This window comes from Epinephelus lanceolatus, chromosome 22 (genome assembly GCF_041903045.1).
Source record: "Epinephelus lanceolatus isolate andai-2023 chromosome 22, ASM4190304v1, whole genome shotgun sequence".
Classification (NCBI taxonomy): Eukaryota; Metazoa; Chordata; class Actinopteri; order Perciformes; family Serranidae; genus Epinephelus; species Epinephelus lanceolatus.
In genome coordinates this window covers 1,511,522-1,524,644 of record NC_135755.1, presented here as the reverse complement: position 1 = coordinate 1,524,644, position 13,123 = coordinate 1,511,522, and the positions used below count along the sequence as shown (strand labels likewise).

At 41.3% G+C, this 13,123-nt stretch overlaps 1 protein-coding gene across 1 annotated transcript; it reads left to right on the top strand.

Annotated features, from left to right (window-relative positions):
• Positions 1-7,407: 7,407 nt before the first annotated feature.
• On the top strand, positions 7,408-12,568 carry LOC117272788 (uncharacterized). The gene is made up of 4 exons (XM_033651848.2): positions 7,408-7,655; positions 10,068-10,211; positions 10,627-11,004; positions 11,279-12,568. Exons 2-4 carry the CDS (start codon positions 10,112-10,114, stop codon positions 12,475-12,477), a joined length of 1,677 nt encoding a protein of 558 aa, XP_033507739.2. The 5' UTR covers positions 7,408-7,655; positions 10,068-10,111; the 3' UTR covers positions 12,478-12,568.
• The last annotated feature ends 555 nt before the right edge of the window (positions 12,569-13,123 follow it).

Genomic DNA, 13,123 nt, shown 5'->3' with positions numbered 1-13,123 from the left:
AAACGGCGTGAGTTCGAGGTCCCGCCCAACGCTGCTTGCAGCTTTAATTTAGTTTTGTTTTTCTTGCTGGTAGCTCAGCTCGCTAACTGGCCACTGGCTGCTACTTCACTGGTCAACCCAGATGCTGGGAAAAATGTAGCTATTGTATGTTTCAGCAAACCCATATTTGCTTTCACACTCGTGCAATGTGGTCGTGGAAATACTCAAGTAAAGTACCTCAAAGCTCAGTTGTACTCAGTTACTTTCCGTACCAACCTTTAAAACAAACCGACACTGTTGCCTCTGATCGTGATGAACTTGTTCTTTGCAGTAATGAATCAGTCTTGTTGTACTTCAGCAAGTTGGTGAGATTTGAGTGAAAGTTTGCTGTGAAGGACTCTGATAAACGCAGCATCAGGGCCACCGTACTCGGGGAACACACAGAGCCTCCACAGTGTCTAGCCTCAGCCAGCTGGCAGCGTCAGTCTGTTGATCAGTTTGTTTAAAGTGTAGAAAGGAGGCGAAGTGAAGCTTCCTTGTGTCTGACATCAACATGTCTGCTGTTCAAAAGCGAACTCACAAACTGGAGCGGTGACTAAAACATCATCCTCTCTAATTGAGACGCAGGAGATTTGCTCGGTGTTTGGTGTTCACGCCGCTGGGAAATGTTCTCCACACAGGAAGCAATCGATCCAGATTTCAGAGTGAAATAAGAAGCGTCCATCAGAGAGCGAGTAACAGAGCGTATCAGCGATTTATTTTACAGATGCTCCCAAAGACGTCCACTGGTGTTTGTTGTCTGATGGCTGCAGAGAGGGGAGATGGATTTGCTGCCTCTCTCTGTATATTTACACATGAACACAACATCTGAGGACTTATTGGGTTACTGTAATCATTCTGACAACAATAACAATCGTTCAAGCTTTCATTCAAGATCTCAGATCCTTCATTTACGTACAAGTAGAAATACCACAGTCCAAAAACACTCCATTACTAGTACAAGTACATCATTGTAAATGTATGCAAGCTGTTATCAGCAAAATGTACTTAAAGTATCCAAAGTAAAAGTACTCATGATGCAGAATGGCTGCTTTCAAAGCGTTACGCCACACAATGAATCACCTCTTTGAGGGGCTCAAACACTCACCAGATATACAGTGCCCTCCAAAAGTATTGGAACAGTGAGTCCAATTCGTTTACTTTTGTTGTAGACTGAAAACATTTGGGTTTGACATCAAAAGATGAATATGGGACAAGAGATCAACATTTCAGCTTTTATTTCCAGGTATTTACATCTGGATCTGATACACAACTTAGAAGATAGCATTATTTGTAATGGAACACAAAATTTTTAGGTGAGCAAAAGTATTGGAACATATAAACTTAAAATAGATTAAAGTGAATGAGACTTAATGTTTAGTTGCAAATCCTTTGCTTTCAATAACTGCATCAAGCCTGTGACCCATTGACATCACCAAACTTTTGTATTCTTCTTTTGTGATGCTTTTCCAGGCTTTCACCGCAGTCTCTTTCAGCTGTTGTTTGTTTTGGGGGGTTACTCCCTTCAGTCTCCTCTTCAGCAGGTAAAATGCATGCTCTATTGGGTTTAAGTCTGGAGACTGACTTGGCCAGTCTAAAACCTTCCACTTCTTGCCCCTGATGAACTCCTTTGTTGTTTTGGCAGTGTGTTTTGGGTCGTTATCTTGCTGCATGATGAAGGATCTCCCAATCAGTTTGGTTGCATCTTTCTTTAAATTAGCAGACAAAATGTTTCTGTAGACTTGTGAGTTCATTTTGCTGCTGCCATCATGTGTTACATCATCAATGAAGATGAAAGAGCCCGTCCCAGAAGAAGCCATGCAAGCCCAAGCCATGACATTACCTCCACCGTGTTTCACAGATGAGCTTGTATGTTTGGGATCATGAGCAGATCCTTTCTTTCTCCAAACTTTCGCCTTTCCATCACTTTGGAAAAAGTTAATCTTTGTCTCATCAGTCCATAAAACTTTCTTGCCTTCCTATTCTTCTTGCTAATGAGTGGTTTGCATCTTCTGGTGTAGCCTCTGTACTTTTGTTCATGAAGTCTTCTGCGAACAGTAGATTGTGATACCTTCACTCCTGCCCTCTGGAGGTTGTTGCTGATGTCACTAACAGTTGTTTTAGGGTCTTTCTTTACAGCTCTCACAATGTTTCTGTCATCAACTGCTGATGTTTTCCTTGGTCTACCTGTTCGACGTCTGTTGCTTAGTACACCAGTGGTTTCTTTCTTCTTCAGGACATTCCAAATGGTTGTACTGGCTATGGCCAATGTTTGTGCAATGGCTCTGATTGATTGTCCATCTTCTCTCAGATTCACAATTGCTTCTTTTTCACCCATAGACAGCTCTCTGGTTTTCATGTTGGTTCCACCTCTAAATGCAGTCTGCACAGGCAAAACCTATCGTACCCAATCTGAAACTGAGCTCAGACATTCAGTGCTATTTATTGTTTGAATAATCAATGTAATTGGGAGACACCTGGGCAACAAAACACACCTGTCAGTCACATGTTCCAATACTTTTGCTCTCATGAAAAATGGGTGGGTTCAAACAAAAGGTGCTATCTTCTAAGTTGTGTATCAGATCCAGATGTAAATACCTGGAAATAAAAGCTGAAATGTTGATCTCTTGTCCCATATTCATCTTTTGATGTCAAACCCAAATATTTTCAGTCTACAACAAAAATAAAGGAATTGGCCTCACTGTTCCAATACTTTTGGAGGGCACTGTATCACAACTGGTGCTCAGAAACACAGAGACAGTTCCCAAGTTTGGGAGCGAAAAAGCTGCATAAAAACAGCAATGGGTCCCTAAAAAACACCCACGTTTGGTGCCTAAAAAGACACCAGAAACACATTGACAGGTCCCTCAAATAACACTCACATTTGGAGCTGAAAAGCAGCTGGAAACACAGCAATGTCTCACTAAAAAACACATGTTTAGTTGCTTAAAAGCCGCAGGAAACACAGTGGTGGGTCCCTAAAAAACACCCAAGTTTGGGAGCTACAAAAAGCTGCTGGTAACACAGGGATGTCTCACTAAAAAAAACATGTTTAGTTCCTTAAAAGCAGCTGGAAACACAGAGACAGTTCCCCTAAAAAGTCCATCCAAGTTTGGGAGTGAAAAAGCCTCATGAAGAACAGCCACAAGTCCCTAAAAACACCCACGTTAGGGGCCTAAAAAGACACCAGAAACACATTGACAGGTCCCTAAAATAACACTCACATTTGGTGCATAAAAAGCAGCTGGAAAAACAGCTGTGTCTGGCTAATAAAAACCCATGTTTAGTTGCTATGAAGCTGCAGGAAACACAGTGACTGGTCCCTAAAAAACACCCAAGTTGTTTTGTTTTGTGGTTTTGTTGTCTGTTAGTCTTGAACAGTGGTCTGCAGCTTCGGCAGGCGTCTTGCTTCGGTGACATGTCATCCATCATCCCTCCACCTCCTGATGACAGAGAGCTCATATATAACATCGCTTTATAGACCTTGATATGATGCGTACATACAAAGGTGACGTATTTGTGGCGACTGAGCTGCAGATGTTTAAGAGTTATTGTAATCCTGACAAGATAAACATTTTATTCTTGTAGTGTTATTTCGGCACCTTTCACTCTGGCTGTGCCTCTGAACATTTTCCTGCTTCCTTTGCTTTAACATGATGTGATGCATGTTGGTGTGACACCCTGCCATAGGTTGCATGTCTGTAAGTGTGCAGCAGTTGAACTGAGGGGACGTTTGTCCTCTCAGATTTGAATCACTTTATTTCGTTTTTCACATCAAGTGATAAAAAGGCTCCCTGAGGACAGACAGTTAGAAAACGCTGCTAAAAGTATAAATGTATGTTTTTTGTTCCTGCCAAAAACCATAACATCTGAGACGAGCGCACACGTCAGCGCAGTGTGACGAGTGTAAGCGCAGCCCTGCAGCAGCTGGGAGGATTACAGACGTTCACTTCCTCTGCCCGGCCTACTGCAGCTCCTCTACGTTACACATGAATCCATTATGGATGAGAAAAGCAGTCTTTGAATTTAAAATGATTAACTGGATTTAATTGAGGCTCGCAAACCAACAACATCAGTAAAAGGGACTTCAAAACTCTCCGTCTTCAAAAGAGCGACTTATCAAAGCATTCAGCCTGTGGATCTGTGTGTGTGTGTGTGTGTGTGTGTGTGTGTGTGTGTGTCTGTGGGCGTTATGAGTGTGTGTGTGTGTGTGTGTGTGTGTGTGTGTGTGTGTGTTCGGTTTTGTACAATCGATTGTTCAAGTCTCCTATCAGCCTGAGGACCCGCGGGGTGTCTTTCCTTTCTGAGGCTCACAATCTATTTCAGGCGTTTGTATCTGGATACAGAAACATCAGCGTCACAGCAGCAGCAGCAGCAGCAGCACACACACATGTTGTGTGTCGACGCTTCACCTGAACTCGTTCCTGCACATTTACAAATCCAAACACACCTTCCTCACTCACATTGTTTCGCTCAGTGCTGTACTTTATCTTCCTTTGTGTCATGAGGTCAAAGTGTTTGTTGTTTAAATATAACAGATGATTAATGTGAATCTGTGCAGAGACTCAAACTGATGACGTGGCTCCATCTAGTGTTCAGAGGAGAGACACACGGAGGAGCTCAGAGCTGTGAGCTGTGAGCCAGGTGTCACCACTGAGCCCTCTGATCAACGATACACTAATAAAGGAAGGTGACCCCTCTCCCACCACGGGTTAAACATTACTTTTCTAAGGATTTATATGTATGAAATAAACATGATTTATAAAATAATTTGTTCTGATTTCATTATTTTTAACTCCTAAACTTCCCCTGTGTCAGAAAACGTTTAAGAAATCTGTTAAAAGCCTTCAAGATCTAAAGCTAGCAGCATGTGCTGATGACATCAGCGTCAAAATGTGCTGCTATAATTATGAAACATACTTTATATGAAAATATTGACCCTTTAAAGATGTGTCTCAGGTTTACTGACAGCTCCATCAGATTTCTACAACATCATCATTCTATCTGGGACAAAGGAGTCAGCAACATCACATCCTGTCTCACTTCCTGGTTTCCAAACAGGTGTGACTGCTGCTCAGGTACTGATTTCTTTTTTTGATAAATAAATTAATTAAATAATATTTCTATCAAGTGTGTTTCAGATATAACAGATATGTTCTGTACCCCTGATGGATCCAAACCAACGCTGTGTATAATTTTTTGTTAACTCCGTCAGATCTGACCTCTGACATCCTTCATGTATGGTGTCAAAGAAAAAAAGAAATCACTGGGAGGTTTAATAGTTTTGAGTTTAATCTTCACCGCCTGATTAAAGAGTTTAAAAAAAGGTTTTGGCCCCATTGTCAAGGATAAGTAAAAAAAGTTATCTCTTTCTATCACTCAAGTAATCTGAAAAAAAAAACCCTGATGAAATACAATAAAATGAAATACAATTTTAAAGAATGAAATGAAATAAAATACGATAAAAATGAAATGAAATTAAATTAAATAGAATTTAAAAAAGAAATAAACTTTTAAAAAAATGAAATAAAATGAAATTTTAAAAAAGAAAAAAGAAATTAAATGAAGTAAAATAAAATTCAAAACATGCAATAAAATACATTTTTAAAAAAATGAAATAAAATGAATTTTTTCTAAAAAGAAATGAAATGAAGTAAAATAAAATTTAAAAAATGAAATAAAACTAAATTTAAAAAATGAAATAAAATGAAATTAAGTAAAATCAAATTTAAAATGAAATGAAATGAAGTGAAATAAAATAAAAAAGAAATAAAACAAAATTTAAAAAATGAAATGAAATGAAATAAAATAAAATTTAAAAATGAAATAAAATGAAATTTAAAAAAATGAAATAAAATGAAATACAATTTTAAAGAATGAAATGAAATAAAATACGATAAAAATGAAATGAAATTAAATTAAATAGAATTTAAAAAAGAAATAAACTTTTAAAAAATGAAATAAAATGAAATTTTAAAAAAGAAAAAAGAAATTAAATGAAGTAAAATAAAATTCAAAAAATGCAATAAAATACATTTTTTAAAAAATGAAATAAAATGAATTTTTTTAAAAAAGAAATGAAATGAAGTAAAATAAAATTCAAAAAATGAAATAAAACTAAATTTAAAAAATGAAATAAAATGAAATTAAGTAAAATCAAATTTAAAATGAAATGAAATGAAGTGAAATAAAATAAAAAAGAAATAAAAAAATTTAAAAAAAAATGAAATGAAATGAAATTTAAAAAAAATGAAATAAAATGAAATGAAATAAAATTAAATTTAAAAATGAAATTTAAAAAATGAAATGAAAAGAAGTGAAATAAAATTTAGAAATGAAATAAAATGAAATTTAAAAAATGAAATGAAATGAAGTAAAATAAAATTTGAAAAATGAAATGAAATGAAATGAGATAAAACTTTAATGGGGATATTCACATGTTACAGCAGCTCAAATAGCACAGATAGAAAAGCAAGTTGAATAGTGATAGAATACTTATAGAATAAAGATAAAATACAAAAAGATATCAGAATCAGAAAAATATAAAGTACTAAATTAGACACAACTACACACTTAATACTATTTACACTATATACACCCTTCACATAAAAGGAACATGTAGATATGAATATAAATATGGGAATATTCAGAATATTACAATGGATTAAAACTTGAAAGTTTGGTTGTATAGGTGTTAGTGAGGTAAATATTTCTGGTTCACAGTATGAGAGTAAAATGGCTTTTATTGATAGCAAAGATAAGACACTGCAGGTGTGTACTGTCACCATGGAACTTCCCCAGTTGATTACTCACGCTTAGATAATTATTTTTTGTGTTACACGTTAACTGAAATGTTATATTTAAATATGCAAGTTATGCATCATATATGCACACTTGGCATAAATTCCCAGAACAGACAGTCTGAACTTAAGTAAACACTGTAAAGGGAACTACACCTGTTCTCACAACTGGTCTAAGACAGTCAGAAAATATTAGTAAACATGATACAACTCAAATTTGTGATGTCATAAGGTATAAAAAGTCTGGAGCTGCTCCACAGACAGATTATTATTATTATCATTATATTATTATTATTATTATCATCATATTATTATCATTATCATATTATTATTGTTATTATTATCATTATGACATCACTTCCTGTTGTACCTAATGTCCCTCTGATTGATTGTATATTCATATAATTACATTAACAGGAAAAAAACCCAAAAACTTTTAAAACGCGTATTGACTTATTTTTGTCCTGAACGAGACGCCGTCTCCATGTAAACCAGCGACACAGCGATTGGCGCCAAAACTCTCCAATAACGCGGCTCCCCTTGACGTTGTCGTAGCCGATTGGTCGAAATGTTCTTCCGCCCACTAAACCCGGAAGTAAACAAAGACGCTCTTGTGTTTGAAAATCAGTTCATCAGCGGCTCCTCTGTCTGGACTTTAATTGTCTTTTTGAAAAGACCGGAAACAACGTTTTCGTTTTGTTTCACAACTTGAAAGCTTAAATGCACGAGCGGAAGTTTATTTATGTGGATACGAACCGGATGTTGGTGTGCAGCAGCGGTGTAGCTCAGACGCTAGCCCCATGAAAAGATGAAAGGACAGTACGTGTTCTCTCTGTGGTGAGTGTGACCGTGTTTCTCACTGTGTGGTGTTACAGTGCAGGAACAGTGACTGAAACTGGGCCAGAATTAGGAAGATGGAGGCGGACGGAAGCCTGACAGGGCCAACCTTAGCTCCGATATGAACCTTGAGTGTAACGCTAATACACGAGAGGCACAAAGTGTGGCTAAGCTAAAGTTAGCTTCATAGACACACAGCAGACATGTTGTCCCAGAGCTACATCAACACGCGTGCTAAAGTTGTGAGCTCAGCGTCACTGCGGTTATAAACCAATGATAATGATAATACACTGTATTTAAATAGCTACATTAGCGCAAATGAAAGTGTTTGAAGTGGCAACAAGAAGATAAAAGCATAGGTCGGGGCAATTTGAGGCAATGCTGAGCAACAAGAGGCAGAATAGGAAGACAAGAATCAAGACAAGACAACATCTGCATCTAGACAGCATGGACATGTTAATTTGATTGATTTACTCCATAAGTGAAAACCTGCTCTGTTCCCACTGACAGCGATGGGTCACGTGAGGACAGAATTCAAACTGCTGCCAAAAATTCAGTTTTTGATATAAAATTCTGACATTTGCCAAACATCATCCACCACGACTCCAAAATTATGTCCATTTTTTTTCATGAACATTGAAAACTTATTCAGCAAGAATTTGCAAGTATACGTGTGCTGTAAACATCTTGGTGCACTGCAGCCTCAATTTCTGATAAATCAAAAATCTGGGAGGACAGTTTGTCGCTGAAGATGCTCTGGAGCAGGTTTGGTGTCAACTGAGCAAAAATTGTGGGAGGAGAGAGCTTTAAGAAGTTTTCAAAAACTTCATAATTCGCAATAGGTTTAAATGTACAAAAGTTTCTTCAGTATCGGGGCTACATTTTGGTGAGTTGCGAAGCTGTAGCACATACGGTTGATTTGTTGTGAATCTTCAAAGTTTTGAACTTAAGACGCTTGCTGTAGGCGCTTAGGCAGTTCACTGTGCGCATGGATACTGGACTTCCTCAGAAACAGACCTCAGCACATCAGGATGGGAGATCGCACTTCCTCCACACTCATCCTGAACACTGGAACACCACAGGGGTGTGTCGTCAGCCCCCTCCTCTTCTCCCTCTTCACCCATGACTGCTCCCCCATCCACCCCACAAACACCATTGTCAGGTTCGCTGACGACACCACCATTGTAGGACTGATTAGGAACAACGATGAGTGAGCCTGCAGGGAGGAGGTCGAACGCCTGACAGACTGGTGCCTCCATAACAACCTGGACCTCAACACAGCCAAAACCAAGGGAATTATTGTGGATTTCAGAAAATCCAAAAAGACTGAGCCCCCACCCTCTCCATCAAAGGAGAGGATGTTGAGAGGGTGGAGAACTTTAAATTCCTTGATCTCCACATTTCGGCCAACCTCACCTGGTCCATCCACGCCTCCTATCAGGTGAGAAAGGCCCACCAGCGACTTTACTTCCTCAGGAAGTTAAAGCAGGCCCACCTCCCCCGCCCACTGCTGGGTAACTTCTACAGGGCCTCCATCGAGTCCATCCTGACCTACTGCTGCACAGTGTGGTTCACCAGCTGCACCGCAGAGGACAGGAAGGACCTACAGCGAGCGGTGAGGACCGCAGAGAAGATCATCAGGACCACACTGCCCCCCCTCAGAGACACCTACACACCCCGGACATTCCCTATTCTCCCCCCTCCCTTCTGGAAAGAGATACCGCTCTCTTAAAGCCAGAACAGCCAGACTCACTAACAGCTTCTTCCCCCAGGCCGTCGAAGCCATCACCCCACCCATCCCACCCAAAGACTGACACTGGAACACACTAAAATACTGAGTGCAATACCCCCTATTTGTTTTGTATAACTGCCAAATAGGAGCTGCTAAACAGATTTTCACAGTGATATTGTCTGACAAGGTTAACGGTGACAATAAAGTGTTCTTATATTATCTGTAGCACCACCATCAGGACTATTGACTTGTGTCTGCAGCTGAGCAAATCTGGCACAGAGCTGGACCGTTGTGCAAAGTTTGGTGATTTTTCGCGCATGGGAAGTAGGATCTCCTCGGAAGAAGAAGAAAGAACGAGCAGGATGATTGTGACTCATTCATTCATGTAGAAGCAGGATTTGACTGCTGTGGCTGGAGGAGCTCATTTATTTTCATCACGGATTAATCTGCTGATTATTTTCTCCATTAACTGACAGTTATTAACATGATGACTGACACATTACAGTTATTAACATGTTTCAAAGGAGAAGTTTGTGAAGCTGGAATGATAAATGATGTAATAACTGTCACTGTCAGAGTCATGTTGGGGAGCAGACGATATTCAGAGAAACATTATTTTGTCGTTAAACTTGTGTATAAAAGTTTCCTCAGCTGCTTCAGTTCAATCTTCTGTCTTTCAGATCTGCGTCTGGTGTTGATTCTCAGAGCGACTGCAGTGGACATCATGGCGTCGCCCAGCACGCTGTCTCTGCTCGGCTTCAAGCAGCTGTCTGTCTCTCTGGTGGACTGTTTGAAGACACCTGCTGGGAGGATGGAGTCTACAGGTGAGCAGCTGACACGAGGGTCCCTCCAGAAACACAGCATCACGTGCTCACTTCACTTCCTTTCACTCGGCGTCTTACCTTCTGTTGTATCATCTGTGTTCGTAACGATGGCTTGGCGGGAAGTTCAGGTTGACAGTGTCGCTCCTGTAATGTAGCCAAGTTAGCCCTCAAGCTAACCAATGCTAACTACACCACTGACAGCCTGTAAATGTGCAGCCTCTGTAGTTTTGCTGTTAACCTCACTCCTGCTCGTACGGCCAAATGGGAAGAAACTCGGTTCAGTGTTTGAGTCGTGTCCACAGACTCCGGGTCACTCACTGCATCCATTTCATATCATGTCTTGCACATGGAGCTCTTTAAGACCCGTTAAGAGTGTATGAATTGTGCTTTATAAACCACTGTGTCCTGTCCTCAGGCTTCTCCCCTGAGCTCTCAGTGCTCGCGTCGAGGCAGCCGTCTGTCTGCGTGGTGGACTGCATGAAAACTCCAGGACTGAACCTGCAGCTCCTCCATCCTGCAGAGGAGCAGCAGAGTCACAGCGGCATCAGGGTGGAGTTCAAAGAGGAGGCCGGCGACTGCTTTGAGAATCCACACTGGTATGACACTGATATCGGAGCGGAGGTAGATTTGTTTAAAGAAGAAGAAGAGTCCGAGTGTGACGACGACGACCCCAACTGGGAGGACGGCGGCGGCAGCTCTGGCGGGCTGAGGTGGTTCATACGGGACGAGGACAGCGTCTCCACACTGGAGCAACAAGAGGCTGAAGATGTAGCGTCTGAGGCCAGAGGTGGAGGTAAATGTTTCTGTACAGATGAACATGTGTGGTGTTTGTCTTACTGATTTTACACTCTCGCTCTTCACCACGCTTCTTGTGCTGCGGCCGACTGGAAAATCCCAGCTCAGCAGTGTTAACGCTCGTGATGATACACTCTGAAACTAAAACGGATTTTTGTCCAAAGATTAAATCTAAAGCACCAAAATAAAGACTGCAGCTGTAAAAGTGATCTCTGACAGAAACTGAATTCTAACTCTGTGTATTTCTCTTTCTCTTGACTCAACCAATGAAGACAAAGCAGAGAAGAGCGAACCCCGACATCACTGTGAGCGCTGTGGGAAATCCTTCGCAAGGAGGAGCAACGTCACCCGACACCGGCAATACCACTGCAGCACGACAACAGGCACCCTGAGCCAGCCGGAGTCCGAGCCAGCGGAGCAGGAGACGTTTTCCTGTGACACATGCAGTCTGACCTTCCGGACTAAACGCCACTTAGGGCTGCATGAACGCATTCACACACAGGACAGTGAAAATCACCAGGATAAAGCAACATCCCCACGAGAGAGGTGTCACACCTGCAAACAGTGCAATAAGAGCTTCTACTTGCTGCACACACTCCAGCAGCACCTCCTCGTCCACACGGGGGAGAAACCCTTTGTATGCGAGCAGTGTGGCAAAACCTGCGCCCGGAGGGGAGACCTCAAGACGCACATGCTCAGTCACTCTGAGGAGAGACCGCACCGCTGCAGCCACTGTACGAAAAGCTTCAAGCAGCTGACCAAACTGAGGCAGCACGAGCGCGTTCACACGGGCGAGAAGCCGTTCCAGTGCAAGTTGTGTCTGAAGCGGTTCAGGGTCCAGGCCTTGCTGGCGGCGCACCAGTATACCCACACTGGAGAGAAACCCTACAAGTGCGACCTGTGCCCCAAAGCCTTCAGCGTCAGGAACAACCTGAAGAAGCACAAGATGATACACACCGGGGAGAAACCATACTGCTGCTCGCACTGCGGCAAAGGCTGCCGGCTCCTGCAGCACCTCATTATCCACGAGCGCAGCCACACGGGCGAGAAACCCTACAAGTGCGACAAGTGCGACAAAGGCTACGCCCACCCGTCAGCGCTAAAGTTACACCTGTCCACTCATGGGGAGAAACCGCTGCGCTGCTCCCTGTGTGGGCAGGAGTTCACAGACCTCTCAGAGCTGTCCAGTCACGAGTGCTGCGAGACAATGGAGAAACCATACCGCTGTTCCCAGTGTGGCAAGTGCTTCACGCAGGCTGTGCAGCTGAGGAAGCACCGCCTGATCCACTCCGGGGAGAAACCCTTTGACTGTAAAGACTGTGGGAAGAAATTCAACGACAAGAGCAACCTCACCAAACACATCCGTATTCACACAGGAGAGAAACCGTTTGAGTGTGAACACTGTCAGAAAGGCTTCAGACTCCTGCAGCACCTCACCACCCACCGACTGACTCACACCAAGAAGCAGTAGAGACCGGGCTGTCGGTTTGATCCTCGTGTCTCTGTGCCAAACTCTGACAAAAAATATCATGTTTTATGTTACAATAAAGTCATGAGCAAAATTTTCCTTCTTCAGTTTTGGTTATTGTACAATTGGTGGTAAATTTGTCTCCAAGAGGTATCGATACGTTTTAGATCCAACTGGCCTCAACCAGCAGGAAGTAATCTAACCTGAATAACACGTTACCATGTTTCTGTCAAAATGAGTTATAAATGTTTGTAACTGGAGCGGTGACCCACAGTAAGGTCCATGTGCCGCACGTCTTTAGAGTCTTTAAACGTCTTAAGTTAATTTTTTATGAATATTTGGCCTTAAGTCATTAAAAAGTGTTAGATTTGAATTTGTGATAATTATAATTCATATATCCATTTTAAATTTCCTTTGTCAAATTGAGTCGAGCTGTTCTGTCAAACTCAGATTTCTGATGTTACAAACGTTATTTTATTATCAGCTAAATGCTAACGTAGCATGCTAACACTCTGTGGTTAGTAAGTATAATATTCACCATGTTAGCTTAGCGTGTTGTCGCACTCAGGGACGCGTGTCTTCAGGTCCTTAAAAAGTCTTGAAATGTCTGAAATTCAATTTTCATAAACATTAGGTTTAGTTTTAATAG